The following is a 16,101-nucleotide window of genomic DNA, read 5'->3' as shown; positions in this document are numbered from 1 at the left end:
ATGAGCTGAGCTGCATTCAGCTGTGAAAGAGACAACTTGATGCTTTCTCTGGACCCAACTCCCTGGCCCTCTACTCTCTGGCCCCCGTTTCAGTCCCGGGAGCTTTGCAGCTCCTGCCATACCAGTGACTCAGTCACTGTTCTTCAGCCTCACATATGCCTCTCAAAGGCAGTTTCTTTTTCGTAGCCACGCCTAGGCACTCAAACAGTCCAATAGCTGCTTTAGGAACTTCACGGGGGGGGCGGAAAAGGTAAGCTTACCATGAAAGGAAGGTTTGGGATGTTGTTGCTACACATAGATGTGAAATGAGTCAAGCGGAACTTTGATTACAAGGAATTTCATATGCTGTGAGTGTGTATGCCGGCTGGGGGCTGAGGGGCGGAAACTGAGGGGCGGGGCTGAGGGGCGGGGGCTGAGAGGCGCGGGGTGACCGGCAGGGGGTGACGGGCGGGGGCTGGAAGAGATGTTTGCTCTGCGCTGAGGTGGGTTTGTACGGGAATTCCATTTCGGAGCAAGAGCTATCTACTCCTCCGTTACCGGGTGAGTGTGGGAACACCCCCTGGTGTAGCAAGGCGGCTGGGACCTGCGGCATCTAGATGCAGAAGTACAGAATCAGGTCAGGATGATTGTTATAGGGTATCGCAAAATCAGAACAATTGGGAAGGCGCCCCGTGGCTGGCTGTCAGTCCATCCATTTGTGTCCGGAGAGCGCTTTCTGAGGTGCCGGGATCTGGGCTGACATCTCTAGCATCTTGGCGAGCCAGTTCCTGCAGGCTCTTACTGGACCTGCATTGCCACTGGGAACATGCCTGGACGTGTCCAACAACCTTGAGCATCTAGGGTTGGGAGATGAAGAAGAGAAGGAGGCTGGGTGTTAGTGAAGGCGGGGACAGTGAATCAGACTTGTGGAGCATCCTGAGGAAAGCAGAACTGCTAGCCCGCGTGGCTTGAGGGCAAGTCAGGGCTTGTGTAAAGAGCATGCTGGCTCTGTTTGGGGGCTTTCAATCCACCCCCTCACCCGCCGAGCTTGGTTTCACTTGATATCTCATTCCTGGAAGCTGAGCCCCTGGCAGTGTTATTTTGATCCTGCCTCACCCCAAACACTGGCCAAGACCCAGCAAGCTGCAAGAACTGGGGGACAAGAAGGGACCCGGCAGAGACCAGGCTAGGAAAAGACTTCAGGGTCTGACTTAGACAGGTGTTGGCAGTGTTGGCCAGTATCATGCTGGGTGGCTGTGGCAGGAAAGTTTGGAACATCTTCCCTAGATAACTCCTCTGTTCTTTCCTTCACCCCAACTTACCTTCAACTCAGCAGACTAACTGAGCACCTAGTCTGTGCCACCATGTGTGAGACACTGAGATGTCTGTCTGAGACCTAGGCTGTGCCCACTGGGGCCTGACAGTCTCATCCTGGATATAAAAACACAGATAAATATTAATATAACACAAGAAAGGTTTTAAAAGTTAAATCAAAATGCTTAGATGCTGCCAAGTAAGGATCATATCAAGTTGAACGATACGAAATCAGAAAAAGGTTTTTTATTGTTTTTTTTTTTTAATTGTTTTTTTGAAATTGTAACGCCTTTCAGGCCTCCAGAGCTAGACTATTTGAGGTCAGATCCCATATTCACCATTTATTAATTTGTGTTACCATGGACAAATAAACTTACTTCTCCCTTTCTGAGTTTCTGTTAACTTCAGGCTAAAGAGGATAATAATAGCACCCACCTCATTGGGCTGTTGTGAGGATTAGATGAGATAATCCATATAAAATACTTGCACACACTTAGCACAGTGGCTGGCCCAAAATAAACACTCAATAAATATTAACTATTATTATTTAAGGTAGACTGTGGCACACAGATAAAATTTCAACAGGTGGAGATAGAGAAGACAGTTTAAGCAGAGAAAATAACAGGAACAACTGCTTTAAGGCAGGGAAGCTCAGGGCATATGAAAAGAACACCAGCTGAGGTGGATTTTAGAGTACAATTAGTGGGAAAATGGAAGTTAAACTTGCCAAGGCAGATTGGTGGTAAACTGCAAAAGACAGTGGATGCTATAGTTTTGATTTGATTTGGCAGACAATAGGAAGCCATTGAAAGTTTCTGAGCTGATCGAGACTATCCTGGCTAACACGGTGAAACCCTGTCTCTACTAAAAATACAAAAAAAAAAAAAAAAAAAAAAAAAAAAAAGATCCTCTGCTTTAGGAAGAGTAATCTGGTAAAAGGTTAGTCAGCTGGATTGGAACAGGAGAACACAAGAGGTGGATAAACTAGGGGCAGAGAGGGAACAAGGTCCTGAAACTGAGGTGGTAGCTGTGGGAATAGAAAGGAGGTGATGAATTTAACAAGCCATCACAAAACTTGAATCTACAGAACTTTGTAATTCATAAATTATATGGGATTGAAAAAGGACAAATGAGAAAATCAGAATCTTTTTGGGTTGGCTTAGACCTTACAATGTTGTGCATTCCCATCTCACTTCTGTGGATAATGCAATAGAAAGGGTGTGGACCTTCTGAGCTAGACATATCTATTTTCAAGTCCTGGGTCGGCTATTTATCTGTTGTTTGTGATCCGAAGCACATTATGTACCTGACATTCCCAACTAGGATCAGCATTTCCACAAAATATTTAGAAGTATGTGGTGTGTGTGTGCGTGTTGCCAAACAGATGCAACAAATAATTGTTCCTCCCATCCACCATGCCAGTAGTTAGCCCAATGAGAAGTAGTCAAATTCTTTAAGCCTCAGCTTTCTAACCTGAAAAAGAGGGATAATAGTACTCACATCATGGTGTTATTGGGAGGATTAAAAGAGATATTTCCTGTCAAGGGTCTAGCACAGTGCCTGACAAGTAGAATTTCATGAATTGTAATCTTCCTTTACCCTAATGGGCTCCACATTAAAATATCCTTGCCAGTCTCTGCTTGAACACTTCTAGAGGGAGGTTCCTTACTGCTTTCTGAGAGCGCCCATTCTCTTCAGGGAAAGCGTTGGACTGTTAAAAGTTTTTCCTTTTGCTAAGCTGAACTTAGTTTTCCTAAAGCTTGTACCTGGATATCTTAGTCATTCTCCCTGAGGCCACCTAGAGCAGTCTGTTCTTTTTCTTCCATGACAGTTTTTCAGAGATCTGAAGACCAGAAATCAGATCCCCCTGCATCTTCTGCTCCCAGATCAAACAGCTCACATTATTGTATCATTTCTTATCTGTCATGGAATCAAGTCAAATATGACTCTGTGGTTTCGAAGTATATAAATTGGGGTATGAATATGTCTTCATAGTGATGAGAAATACTGCAAAAGGAACAGGATGGGTAAATGTGACAAATTTCCTTGTAATTTATTATTTTTTAATTATTTTTTTCTGGTCAGGCAGGGTGGCTCATTCCTGTAATTCCAGCACTTTAGGAGGCATAAGCGAGAGGAAGGCTTGAGGCCAGGAGTTCAAGACCAGCCTGGGCAACATGCAAGACCCTGTCTATATAAATTTTTTTTAATTAGCTGGGCACTGGACACTGGGCACCTGTAGTCCCAGCTACTTGGGAGGCTGAGGCAGGAGAATCTCCTGAGCCCAGGAGTTTGAAGCTGTAGTGAGCTATGATCATGCCACTACACTCCAGCCTGGGCAACAAAGTGAGACTCTATCTCAAAAAAAAAAAAAGAAAAAACTTAACATAAATCATTTTTTTCCACTATGTGCTAAATACTTTCAAATCCATCATCCCACTGCTTCCTTATCCTCAACTGAGGGAATTGCAGATTTGTTTATATATATATTATACAGGTGGCCAAACAGGTCTCAAGAAAATGAAACTTGCTAGAGATCATTTAGTTAGTAAGCATCTGTGCCAGAACTGCAAGACATATTTTTCTTACTCCAAGTTCAGTAGGGCTTTTCATTTTCCACAGCTGTTAGGGTTTAAGGTGATAGATAGCTGGGCAATTATGCAAACTCTGGCACTAAAGAATCAGTCAAAAGAAAGATGGATCCTCCAATTAACTTATACCAGTTATTCCCTTTTTGAGAGAATTCTTTTCTTTAGATGTCTTCTTAACCTGCTCCCCTCAAATGCCTCCTGCAGAGAGTGAGTCATCTTTTGGAGCCATTCCTCAGTGCTGAAGCTTCATATTGAAGCAGAAGTTGCTTTTCACCTCTTTCTTTCTAGAAACTAGCTCCACCCATGTATTCTTTTCTTGGGAGCTTAACAGGAAAGATATGGGTCAGTTTCACCATCAGTACATAAAATACGACTATTATTATTTTGTGCACATAGATAGGAGGATGGCTATACTCTCTCTTGGATTAGAGTTTACTGTCTGTATTTTCTGTGTTCCCCACCAGACCTGCAATCTCCTAAATTTGGAGAATATAGTTGATTCACCTCTGTTTTTCTCTCTTGCCACTAAGTTCTAATAGAATGCCTAGCATAGAAGGTACTCATCAAGTGGTTGCTGAGTGACCATAAATTAATTATCCCTATTTTGGAATGACAACAGTTATTATATCCTCCAAACACCACCAAAAGACATCATGCTATTCTCAAAAAGAAAGGAATTTCCATGTAATATATGGTGGAATCAAACAGTGAGATGTCCTACTTCCAGGAGATTGCTAGTCACCATTGTGTATAAGCCAAAAAGAGTGGGCAGCACTTCTTCCCTTCTACGATTCACCTCTCCATGACCCAGCCTACCCTTTGGAATTGTTTCTGTTGAGGATAAAATGAGCCATTATTGGGCTGTGGGAGGTAGGAAAAAGAAGCTGGAGTCTTGGTAGTATAGTCACTGAGTAACTGGTCCTAAAGCTGGGCCAACTCCTTTCTTCGTATATGGGAAGTAGAGAAGCCACTGGGCCCTGAATATGCAGACTTGAATTTTGCTTTTAGCTCTACCATTGAACACTGTGTGACTTTGGGAAAGTTCTATCCCTTTTCTGAGCATTAGTTTCCTCATCCTGGATCATCAGGGAATGGGGTTAAGTTGTCCTGAATAATACTTTTAGGATCCCATGACTATATGTTTTCAATTATCTGATAGTTTGAAGTTTTAACTGGTTGCCAAAGAGAAGGAAAACAACAACAACAACAACAACAACAACAACAAAAAAAACGATGGAATGTGCTGTCTTATTAGTACTAAGGTGCCTGTTACTAAAGGACTTCAAGTAGAGCTGGATGGTATTTCTTTACTGGGCAAAAGGCCACTGGGACGAAGATTAATTTTAAACCTCCCTTTGACTCTAAGATTGTCAGAGTCTAAAAATGGTCTCAAAGAATGTGCATTTACATATGAGGTCATAGGCTTCTTGTTATCAGTCTCATCTTCCCTCCACAACCTCACAAAGTCCTATACCTTTCTCCCTTTTCTTGGGCATTTAAGGAAAAAGTAAAGAAATATTTTGGCAGCAGCATTTCATTTTCTACAGACAAGCCTCATTCTATAGTTCTCATTCTATTCTTCCAGTCCTTTGGTAAAGATGTGGACCTGGGTTGTGCTTGCAAATGCCCACTGGTTTGTATCTCTGCTCTTTTAGGATATTTTATTCCCTGGCCTATGAGGATGGGATGGAGTACTTGATTGCCATGGGAAAAAAAATAAACTCTTCTTATTGACATCTTCAGATACAGCTATTCCAGATTGCTTGGTAATTGGGACAGGGTGGAGGAAGTGTGGGGCAAGACCATCAAACTTAACAGAAATCAGAAATTGGAGTACTTGACTGAGTTTTATCCAGTCCCAGCCCTGCAAATAAATCATACCATGAATTCAATTCCCAACTGGGACAACTCAGCCAAAAGCCTTCTTGGGAAGTCAACTTATCTCCCCTTCCAGTACTGCTGGTTGAGTAACTAATTTTTTTTATGATACCATAATTTTATGGAATCTTGTGGTGATTGGTACATGACCAGTGACTCACTTTGGCTAGGGTAACAGCAGAGCAAAGCAAGAGGTTTCGGGTGTTAGCTGAGTGCTGGTCTGGCTTGTGGCTTGTCTCCAATACCCTTTGTTCCCCAGCTCTGGGTGGGATAGTAACAACAATCATAGCAACTCCTCACATGCGTAGCACAATCTGGAGTTTCCACAGCACTCTCACATACATTATCTCATTTTTCCCTTCAACATAATCCAGGGTAGTTTCTGTGCTTTTGCTCCCACTTGGAAAGAGTATTTTAGCAGTCAGTAGAAGAACGTTTTCCCTCAAAATCAGCCCAGAGTTTGCTGTTCTTAATTTCATCCTATTTCTTTTATAATGGTATCTTTGTATTCTTGGCTACACAATTTCTTTTCCCCATTCCTTTAACAATTATTTTTCAGCAGTTGCCAAACACTAACCAAATATTTATATTTTTAATTTACAGTCTTCTAAGTTTTATTTGTCTTTTGAGGTTTGTGCTTTGTTTGTTGTGTGTGTGCATATACACAAATGTTTTGAAGACAAAATAATTGACTCATATGGTTAGCATTTACTTTTGGCCAAGTAGAAGCAGCCTAGTTCAGTTGGTCATTAATTCTGTCTGTACAGTGACAACAGCTTTTAGTAAGGATTTTTTTTTTCTTTCTCTTCCCCAGCTGGGGCATTACCTCTTGCTCTGTGTGCTAGAATAAAAGACAAACAATAGATGAGACTTCTTTAATTTTGCAAAGGTTCATTCTCCTCTGTTGATATACCATTCCTGACATTGCTGGGCCAGATGTTGCTATCACTAACAGTTAAAATTCTTCAGCCACTTTGGAAATGTTGAAAGTAGCTCACTAAAAACTGTAGTACCCACCTGTGGTCTCTAAATTATGTCTATTCCAGGCACAGATTTTAGTATACTTAAACATAAAAAGATAATTTACTTTTATCACATGCCCATGAAATAAAATCAAAATGACACATCCTCAGTCCTGGCCTCCTCCACCTCCCAGTATCAATAGCTGACACATTGCTCATCCCTTACTTCCTAAAGCTTTGTCCTATATTACCCTATCAGGGTTCTTTTTTTTTTTTTTTTTTCTTCTCTGGCTTCCCCTTCTTGGTTGCTCTCATGTATTTCTGCACTTCCAGCTTCAAGTATGTTCAAGCGATTCTCCTGCCTCAGCCTCGCAAGTTACTGGGACTACAGGCGTGCACCACCACGCCTGGCTCATTTTTGTACTTTTAGTAGATACGGTGTTTCGCGTTGTTGGCCAGACTGGTCTTGAACTCCTTGACCTCAAGTGATCCACCTGCCTCGACCTCCCAAAGTGCTGGGATTGCTGGCAGGAGCCACTGTGCCCAGCCATTCTTCTTTACCCATGATTTAACTTCTGCCAGGATTTACTTAGGCCAGTGGTTATCAAACCCCAGAGGTTTTTATTTAATTAATCTGCAGCATAGGATTTTTTTCAGTGCTCCATATGATTCTGATGTGCTGCTATAAGCAAGAACTGTTATTCTGGTGTTTTTATGCATTTGACACGTCTCCAACTTCACCTTATGTTTCACATATTGTATATGCTTGTTGGGCATGACCATTGAACCTTATGTTTCACATATTGTATATGCTTGTTGGGCATGACCTCTGTCCGCTTCAACTTCTCTATACAGAAAATAGTTGAAAAACAGTGCATTTTCTTTTCTTTTACCAAGCAGCTCTCCTTTCACGCTTCTCATGGCACTTGGATTCTTCTGGTTTCCCAGGCAGGAGCTCTCAGAATCTTCTCTGACTCTGGTCATTCTGTTTGTCCTCACTTTTGTAAGGTTTGTATCTCCCACCATCATTCCTCTCTGTTCCTATTGTAACCACCTTTGACCTGGCCCTTATCTCCTCAGGCTTGGGCAGTAACACTCTCAAATCATTATTTAAAATGCACTCAGGTTAACATTCACAAAATGCTTTTCTGCCCATCCTAAAATATCACTGAGAAAAAAATTTCAGTGAAGACTGGGGGGACCTCCATTCTCTATTTTAGAGTTCAATACTGCCTTGAAAAGTGTGCCAGACTCATAGCTTCTAAATTACCTTTGAGTTCTGTCTTGCTTCTTACTAGCCAAATAAAGATAGGCGTATACATTCCCTCTGAGCCTCAGTATTTTTTAATCTATTAATTAAAAAAAATTCCATAAGTTATTGGGGTACAGGTGGTATTTGGTTACATGGATACTTTCTTTAGTGGTGATTTGTGAGATTTTGGTGCATCCATCACCCGAGCAGTATACACTGCACCCTATTTGTAGTATTTTATCCCTCGTCTCCCCTCACTTCCTTCCCTCCAAGTCCCCAAAGTCCACCGTGTCATTCTTACGCCTTTGCATCCTCATAGCTTAGCTCCCACATATCAGTGGAAACATAGTGTTTGGTTTTCCATTCATGGGTTACTTCACTAAGAATAATAGTCTCAAATCTCATCCATATATATACACATATATGCATATGTACACACATATGTACATATATACATATATACATGCACATATATGTACATATGTGTGTGCATACACATACACATATATGCATATATGTGTACATATATGTGCAGACACATCTGTGTATGTGTACAAGCACATATATGTACACATATATGCACATATGTGTCTGTACATATACATATGTGTGTATATATACATACACATATATGTATGTATATATACATATATATGTGTGTGTGTATATATATACACATATGATCCTTTTTAGTTCTTTAAGGAATATTCACACTGTTTTCCAAAGTGACTGTACTAGTTTACATTTCTACCAGCAGTGTAGAAGTGTTGCCTGTTCACCACATCCACACCAGCATCTACTGTTTTTTTATTTTTGGATTATGACCATTTTTGCAAGAGTGAGGCGGTATTACATTGTGGTTTTGATTTGCATTTCCCCAAGCATTAGTGATGTTGAGCACTTTTTCATGTTTGTCGACCATTTGTGTATCTTTTTTTGAGAATTGTCTATTTATGTCCTTAGCCCACGTTTTGATGGGATTGTTTGTTTTTTCTTCCTGATTTTTTTGAGTTCATTATAGATTCTGGATATTAGTCCTGTGTCAGATGTATATATTATGCAGATTTTCTCCCACCCTGTGGGTTGTCTGTTTACTCTGCTGACTGTTTATTTTGCCATGCAAAAGCTCTTTACTTTAATTAAGTCCCAGCTATTTATCTTTGTTTTTATTGCATTTACTTTTGGGTTCTTAATCATGAAATCATTGCCTAAGCCAATGTCTCAAAGGGTTTTTTCAATGTTATCTTCTAGAATTTTTATAGATTCGGGTTTTAGGTTTAAGTCCTTAATCTGTCTCGAATTGATTTTTGTATAATGTGAGAGATGACATTCCAGTTTAATTCTCCTACATGTGGCTTGCTAATTACCCCAGCACCATTTGTTGAAAGGGTGTCCTTTTCCCACTTTATGTTTTTGCTTGCTTTGTCAAAGATCAGTTGACTGCAAGTATTTGAGGTTATTTCTGGGTTTTCTATTTCATTCCATTGGTATATTTGCCTATTTATATACCAGTACCATGCTGTTTTGGTGACTATTGCCTTATAGTAGAGTATGAAATCAGGTAGTGTGATGATGCCTCCAGATTTGTTCTTTTTGCTCAGTCTTGTTTTGGTTATGTGGGCTCTTTTTTTGTTCCATGTGAATTTTAGAATCGTTTTTTTTTTTTCTAATTCTGTGAAGAATGATGGTGGTATTTTGATGGGAATTGAGTTGAATTTACAGACTGCTTTTGGCAGTGTGGTCATTTTCACAATATTGGTTCTACCCATCCACGAGCATAGGATGTTTCCATTTGTCTATATCATTTTTGATTTCTTTCAACAGTGTTGTGCATTTTTCCCTGTAGAGGTTTTTCACCTCCTTGGTTAGATATATTCCTAAGTATTTATTTATTTATTTTTTGCAGCTTTTGTAAAAGGGGTTGAGTTCTTGATTTGATTCTCCATTTGGTCTCTGTTGGTGTATAGGAGAGCTACTGAATTCTGTACTTTAATCTTGTATCTGGAAACTTTGTTGAATTATTTTATCAGCTCTAGGAGCTTTCTGAAGGAGTCTTTAGGGTTTCCAACGTAAATGATCATATCATCAGCAAATAGTGACAGTTTGACTTCCTCTTTAACAGTTTGGATGCACTTCATTTCTTTCTCTTGTCTGGTTGCTCTGGAGAGGACATCCAGTACTATGTTGAAGAGGAGTGGTGAGAGTGGGCATGCTTGTCTTTTTCCAGTCCTCTGCTTTCAACTTTTCCCCATTCGATATTATGTTGGCTGTGGGTTTGTCATAGATGGCTTTTATTACATTGAGGTATGTCCCTTGTATGCTGATTTTGTTGAGAGTTTTAATCATAAAGGGATGCTGGACTTTGTTGAATGCTTTTTCTTCATGTAATGAGATGATCATGTGATTTCTTTTGTTTCAAATTCTGTTTATGGGGTATATCACATTTATTGCCTTGTGTATGTTATACCATCCCTGCATCCCTGGTATGAAACCCACTTGATCATGATGGATTATCTTTTTGATATGTTGTTGAATTCAGGTAGCTAGTATTGTGTTAGGATTTTAGCATCTATGTTCATCAAGGGATATCAGTCTGTAGTTTTCTGTTTTGGTTATGTCCTTTCCTGGTTTAGGTAATAGGGTGATTCATACAATGAATTAGGGTGGCTTCCCTCTTTCTCTATCTTGTGGAATAGTGTCAAAAGGATTGGTACCAATTGTTCTTTGAATGTCTTCTAGAAATCTGTTGTGAATCCATCTGATCCCGTACTTTTTGTTGTTGTTGTTGGTAATGTTTTAATTACCATTTCAATATCTTTGCCTGTTATTTGTCTGTTCAAGATATATAATTCTTCCTGATTTAAGCTAGGGGGGTTGTATTTTTCTGGGAATTTATCCATCTCTTCTAGGTTTTCTACTTTATGTGTGTAATGATGTTCACAGTAGCCTGGAATGATCTTTTGTATTTCAGTGGTGTCAGTCCTAATATCTCCCCTTTTGTTTCTTAATGAGGTTGTTTGGATTTTCTCCCTTCTTTTCTTGGTTAATCTTGCTAATGGTCTATCAATTTTATTTGTCTTTCAAAAAACCAGCTTTTTGTTGTATTTATCTTTCATGTGTTTTTGTTGTTGTTGTTTCAATTTCATTTAGTTCTGCTCTGATCTTGGTTATTTCCTTTCTTTTGCTGGGTTTGGGTTTGGTTTGTTCTTGTTTCTCTAGTTCCTTGAGGCATGACCTTAGAATATCAGTTAGTGCTCTTTCATTCATTTCCATGTAGGTGTTTAGGGCTATGAACTTTCCTCTTAGCACCACCTTTGCTGTATCCTTTTGATAAGTTGTGTTGTTATTGTCATTCAGTTCTAAGAATATTTTTAATTTCCATCTTGATTTTGTATTTGACTCAATGATCATTCAGGAGCAGGTTATATAATTTCCATGTATTTGCATGGTTTTGAAGGTTCCTTTTGGAGTTGATTTCCAGTTTTATTCCACTTTGGTCTGACAGAGTGCTTGATATAATTTCAGTTTTCTTAAATTTATGGAGGCTCGTTTTAAGGCCTATCATATGGCCTATCTTGGAGAAAGTTCCACGTGCTGTTGAATAGAATGTGTATTCTGTGGTTGTTGAATGAAATATTCTATATATATCTGTTAATTCCATTTATTCCAAGGTATAGTTTAAATCTATTGTTTCTTTGTTGACTTTCTCTGTTGATGACCTGTCTAGTGCTGTCAGTAGAGTATTGAAGTCTGCCACTATCATTGTGTTGCTGTGTATCTCACTTCTTAGGTCTGTTAGTAATTGTTTCGTAAATTTGGAAGCTCTGGTATTATTTGCGTATATGTTTAGGATTGTGATATTTTTCTGTTGGACAAGGACTTGTATGATTATATAATGTCCCTCTTTGTCTCTTTTAAGTGCTGCTGCTTTAAGGTTTGTTTTGTCTGATATAAGAATAGCTACCTCTGCTCACTTTTGGTGTCCATTTGCATGAAATGCCTTTTTCCATCCCTTTTCTTTAAGGTTATGTGAGTCCTTATGTGTTAGGTGAGTCTCCTGAAGGCAGCAGATAATTGGTTGGTGAGTTTTTATCCTTTCTGCAGTCCTGTATTTCTTAAGTGGAGCATTTAGGCCATTTACATTGAATGTTGGTATTGAGATGTGAGGTACTATTGCATCCATTGTGCTATTTGTTGCCTGTGTATCTTGCTTTTTTGTTATTTTTGAATTTTATTTTTGTTTTATAGGACCTGTGTGATTTATGCTTTAAAGAGTTTCTGTTTTTATGTGTTTCCAGGATTTGTTTCAAGATTTAGAGCTCCTTTTAGCAGTTCTTGTAGTGGTGGTTTGGTAGTGGTGAATTCTCTCAGCATTTGTTTGTCTGAAGAAGACTGTATCTTTCCTTCATATATGATGCTTACTTTCAGTGGATACAACATTCCTGGCTGATAGTTGGATAGTTGTATATTTTTAGGAGGCTGAATATAGGACCCAAATTCCTTCCAGCTTATAGGGTTTGTGCTGAGAAATTTGCTGTTAATCTGATAGGTTTTACTTTGTGGGTTACCTGGTGCTTTTACCCTTTCCCTCCTCTCCCCTCTCCTCTTCTCTCCTCTCCCCTGTCCTCCCCTCCCCTTCCCTTCCCTTCCCTCCTCTTCCTTTCCTTTCCCATCTCACAGGTCTTAAGATTCTTTCCTTTGTCTTAACTTTAGATAACCTGATGACAATGTGCCTAGGCAATGATCTTTTTGAGATGAATTTCCCAGGTGTTCTTTGTGCTTCTTGTATTTGGATGTCTAGATCTCTACCAAGGCTGGGGAAGTTTTTCTCTGTTATTGCCACAAATATGTTTTCCAAACTTTTAGATTTCTCTTCTTCCTCAGGAACACTGATTATTCTTAAGTTTGGTCATTTAACATAATCCCAGACTTTTGGAGTCTTTGTTCATATTTTCTTATTCTGCTTTTCCTTTGTCTTTGTTGGACTGGGTTAATTCGAAGACCTTGTCTTTGAGCCGTGAATTTCTTTCTACTACTTGTTCAATTCTATTGCTGAGACTTTCCAGAGCATTTTGCATTTCTAAAAGTTTGTCAATTGTTTCCTGAAGTTTTTATTGTTTTTTCTTTATGCTATCTATTTCCTTGAATATTTCTCCCTTCACTTCTTGTATCATTTTTTAGATTTCCTTGCATTGGGCTTCACCTTTCTCTGTTGCCTCCCTGATTTGCTTAATAACTAACCTCCTGAATTCTTTTTCAGGTAAGTCAGAGATTTCATCTTGGTTTGGATCCATTGCTGGTGAGCTAGTGTGATTTTTTGGGGGGTGTTAAAGAGCCTTGTTTTTTCATATTACCAGAGTTGGTTTTTTGGTTCCTTCTCATTTGCATAGGCTCTGTCAGTGGGAAGGTCTAGGGCTGAAGGCTGTTGTTCAGATTCTTTTGTCCCATGGGGTGTTCCCTTGATGTAATACTCTCCCCCTTTACCTTTGTCCATGGCTTCCTGTGAGCCAAACAGCAGTGACTGCTATATCTCTTCTGAGTCTAGTCACCCAGCAAGTCTATCTGGCTGTGGGCTGGTACTGGGGGTTGTCTGCACAGAGCCCTGTGATGTGAACAATCTATGGGTCTATCAGCTGTAGATACCAGCACCTGTTCTGGCGCAGGTGTTAGGAGATGAAATGGTCTCTGTGACAGTTCTTAGCTTTGGTGGTTTAATATTCCATTTTTGTGGTGGTTGGCCTCCTGCCAGGAGGTGGTGCTTTTCAGAGAGCATCAGCTTTGGTAGTATGGAGAGGAATCAGTGGTACAGAGTTTATGCCCTTTGTCTTCAGCTACCATGGTGGGTAGGGAAGGCCCATGAGGTGGGGGTAGGGCTAAGGATGTCTGAGCTCAGACTCTCCTTGGACAGGTCTTGTTGTGGGGGTGAAGTTCCTAGATCCATGGAGTTGTGTACCTAGGAGGATTATGGCTGCTTCTGCCGAGTCATGCAGGTGGTTAGGAAAGTGGATCAAAGCCAGCAGTCACAGGACTCACCCAGCTCCCATGCAATCCAAAGGGCCAGTCTCACTCCCACTGTGCCCCCTTAACAGTCCCAAGTTTGTTTCCAGGCAATGGGTGAGTAGGGCTTGAGAACCTGCCCCAGGTTACCCACCTCTCAGCTGTGAAAGAAAAAGGCTTTGGTTCTTCCCCCTCCTGTAGAGTCTTCACACCAGATTCATGCCCTACCCAAAGTTCTGGCCAGTATGCTTCTCTCCTGGTTCAAATTGTTACAAAGTTCAGCTGGAGACTTCCTTTTCCCTGTGGCATTTTCCCCTGTGGCATTTTCCCCTGTGCCTCTGGCCACCCTTGTGAAGGTTCCCTGTGGTTACAGTCCTGCTTGGGGACCCAGCAAACTCCTGGGGCTTTTCTCGCTGCTTCCTCTACCCCTGTATTTTGCTTGGCTCTCTAAATTGACTCAGCTCCAGGTAAAGTCAGAAACTTCTTCTACAAATTAGACCTTCAGTTTCCTCAGTGTAGGTGTGTGTTAAGGAATGGAGGATCTCCCTTTCCCACTTCTGCTGTTGGAGTACTCACAGTTTTGGAGTGTCTCCTGAGTCCTGCAGGAGCAGTCCACTTCCTTAAGAGTGTCTGTGGGTCCTCTCGAGATCCCTGGTTTGTTCTTGCAGTCGTCCTGGAGCTAAAATGCACGATGAAAATCTCCTGACACGGCTCTGTCCATCCGAGTTGGAACTTCAATCTAGTCCTGCCTCCCATCTGCCATGATGATGCCCCAGCTCTACTTCTTTACCGAGATCTTGAGAAAGATCTCAGATCTGTCTGTTCCTTCCTCAACATGTGATCTTCTTCTTTAATATATTTATTCATTTATTTATTTGAGATGGAGTCTCGCTTTGTTACCCAGGCTGGAGTGCAGTGGCACAATCTTGGTTTACGGCAACCTCAACCTCCCGGGTTCAAGCAATTCTTGTGCTTCAGCCTCCCAAGCTGGAATTACAGGTGTGTGCAACCACACCTGGCTCATTTTTGTATTTTTAGTAGAGTCGTGGTTTCACCATATTGGCCAGGCTGGTCTTGAACTCCTGACCTCATGTGATCCACCCAGTATTCTGTAGATTCTCAACATTTTCTCATTCAACTAATATTTGTTTAATGCCTACTGTGTGCCAGGCACTATTGTAAGCACTGATGATGAAGTAGCCAACAAAATAGGTACCATGGTCTCACAGCATTTACATTCTAACTGGGGAAGAAACAAGCAATAAAGTACATAAGATGTATGATATGTCAGAAAGTCATATGTGCTATGGAAAATAATAAAATGGGAAATGGGGATAGGAATTCTGGAAAGAAGGTGAAAATTTGAAAGAGTGCTCAGAGAAGCCTGACTGAGAAGACTGTATATGAACAAAGAACTGAAGAAGATGAGGGAGGTAGCCATGCAGATATCTGGGGAAAAACATTCCCGCTTGAGTGAACAGCAGATGTGAAGGCCTTAAGGTGAAGGCATTTCTGGTTAGTTTGAAGATCAACAAGGAGGCCAGCATGGCTCGAGTGAAGATAATAAGGAAAAGAGTAGTAGAACATAAGGTCAAGAAATAATGGGGGAAGTTGAGGTAGGCATATCATCTAAGGTCTCCATTGGCCATTATAAGAACTTAATTTTATATGCCATACATCACTGTGTATATTTTATGTTTTTACATACCCATTCATTTTTGAAGTTACAACCAAAACTGTGTAGGACTTGTGTGTTATTATGAATGAAAGCGGAGCCATCAATGGCTTTTGAGGCTGGAAATGACATGATCTAACATGTTTTATCCCCTTTATCTTTATTTTCTATTCTCCCTAGAAAAAAATGGGTAGGCCCCAGGTTTCTCCCTGCACAGATTCTCTCTCAATATGGGAGAGAGACACAGAAAAACCTTTTTTTCTGACTGCACTTTATTTTCAGGCGAAACAGACAAGGTCAGAGCTAAAAGAGCCCTTAAAACTGTGATTTTCAACATTGACTGCCCATGAGAATCACTTGGTGAACTGTAAAATGTCACGTGCTCATGCCACATTTTTGACCAACTACAACAGAATCTTAGGGGAGGGACCCAGGTGTCACTGTTTTTTGGTA

At 40.5% G+C, this 16,101-nt stretch overlaps 1 protein-coding gene across 4 annotated transcripts in view; it reads left to right on the top strand.

The window, feature by feature from the left end:
- The first annotated feature begins 248 nt into the window (after positions 1-248).
- EDA2R (ectodysplasin A2 receptor) overlaps positions 249-16,101 on the top strand; it is a 47,429-nt gene continuing 31,576 nt past the window's right edge. For 2 of the 4 annotated variants that reach the window (XM_028841807.2, XM_028841808.2), the window contains exon 1: positions 249-347. In XM_028841807.2, coding sequence (XP_028697640.1) covers positions 343-347 — 5 coding nt within the window. In that variant the 5' untranslated portion in view covers positions 249-342. Of the gene's footprint in view, positions 348-389; positions 541-16,101 lie in introns of those variants that run through there. The other 2 variants (XM_028841809.2, XM_015127601.3) reach the window with 1 other exon arrangement.

This window comes from Macaca mulatta, chromosome X (genome assembly GCF_049350105.2).
Source record: "Macaca mulatta isolate MMU2019108-1 chromosome X, T2T-MMU8v2.0, whole genome shotgun sequence".
NCBI classification, from domain to species: Eukaryota; Metazoa; Chordata; class Mammalia; order Primates; family Cercopithecidae; genus Macaca; species Macaca mulatta.
This window is presented reverse-complemented; position numbering and strand designations above follow the sequence as displayed.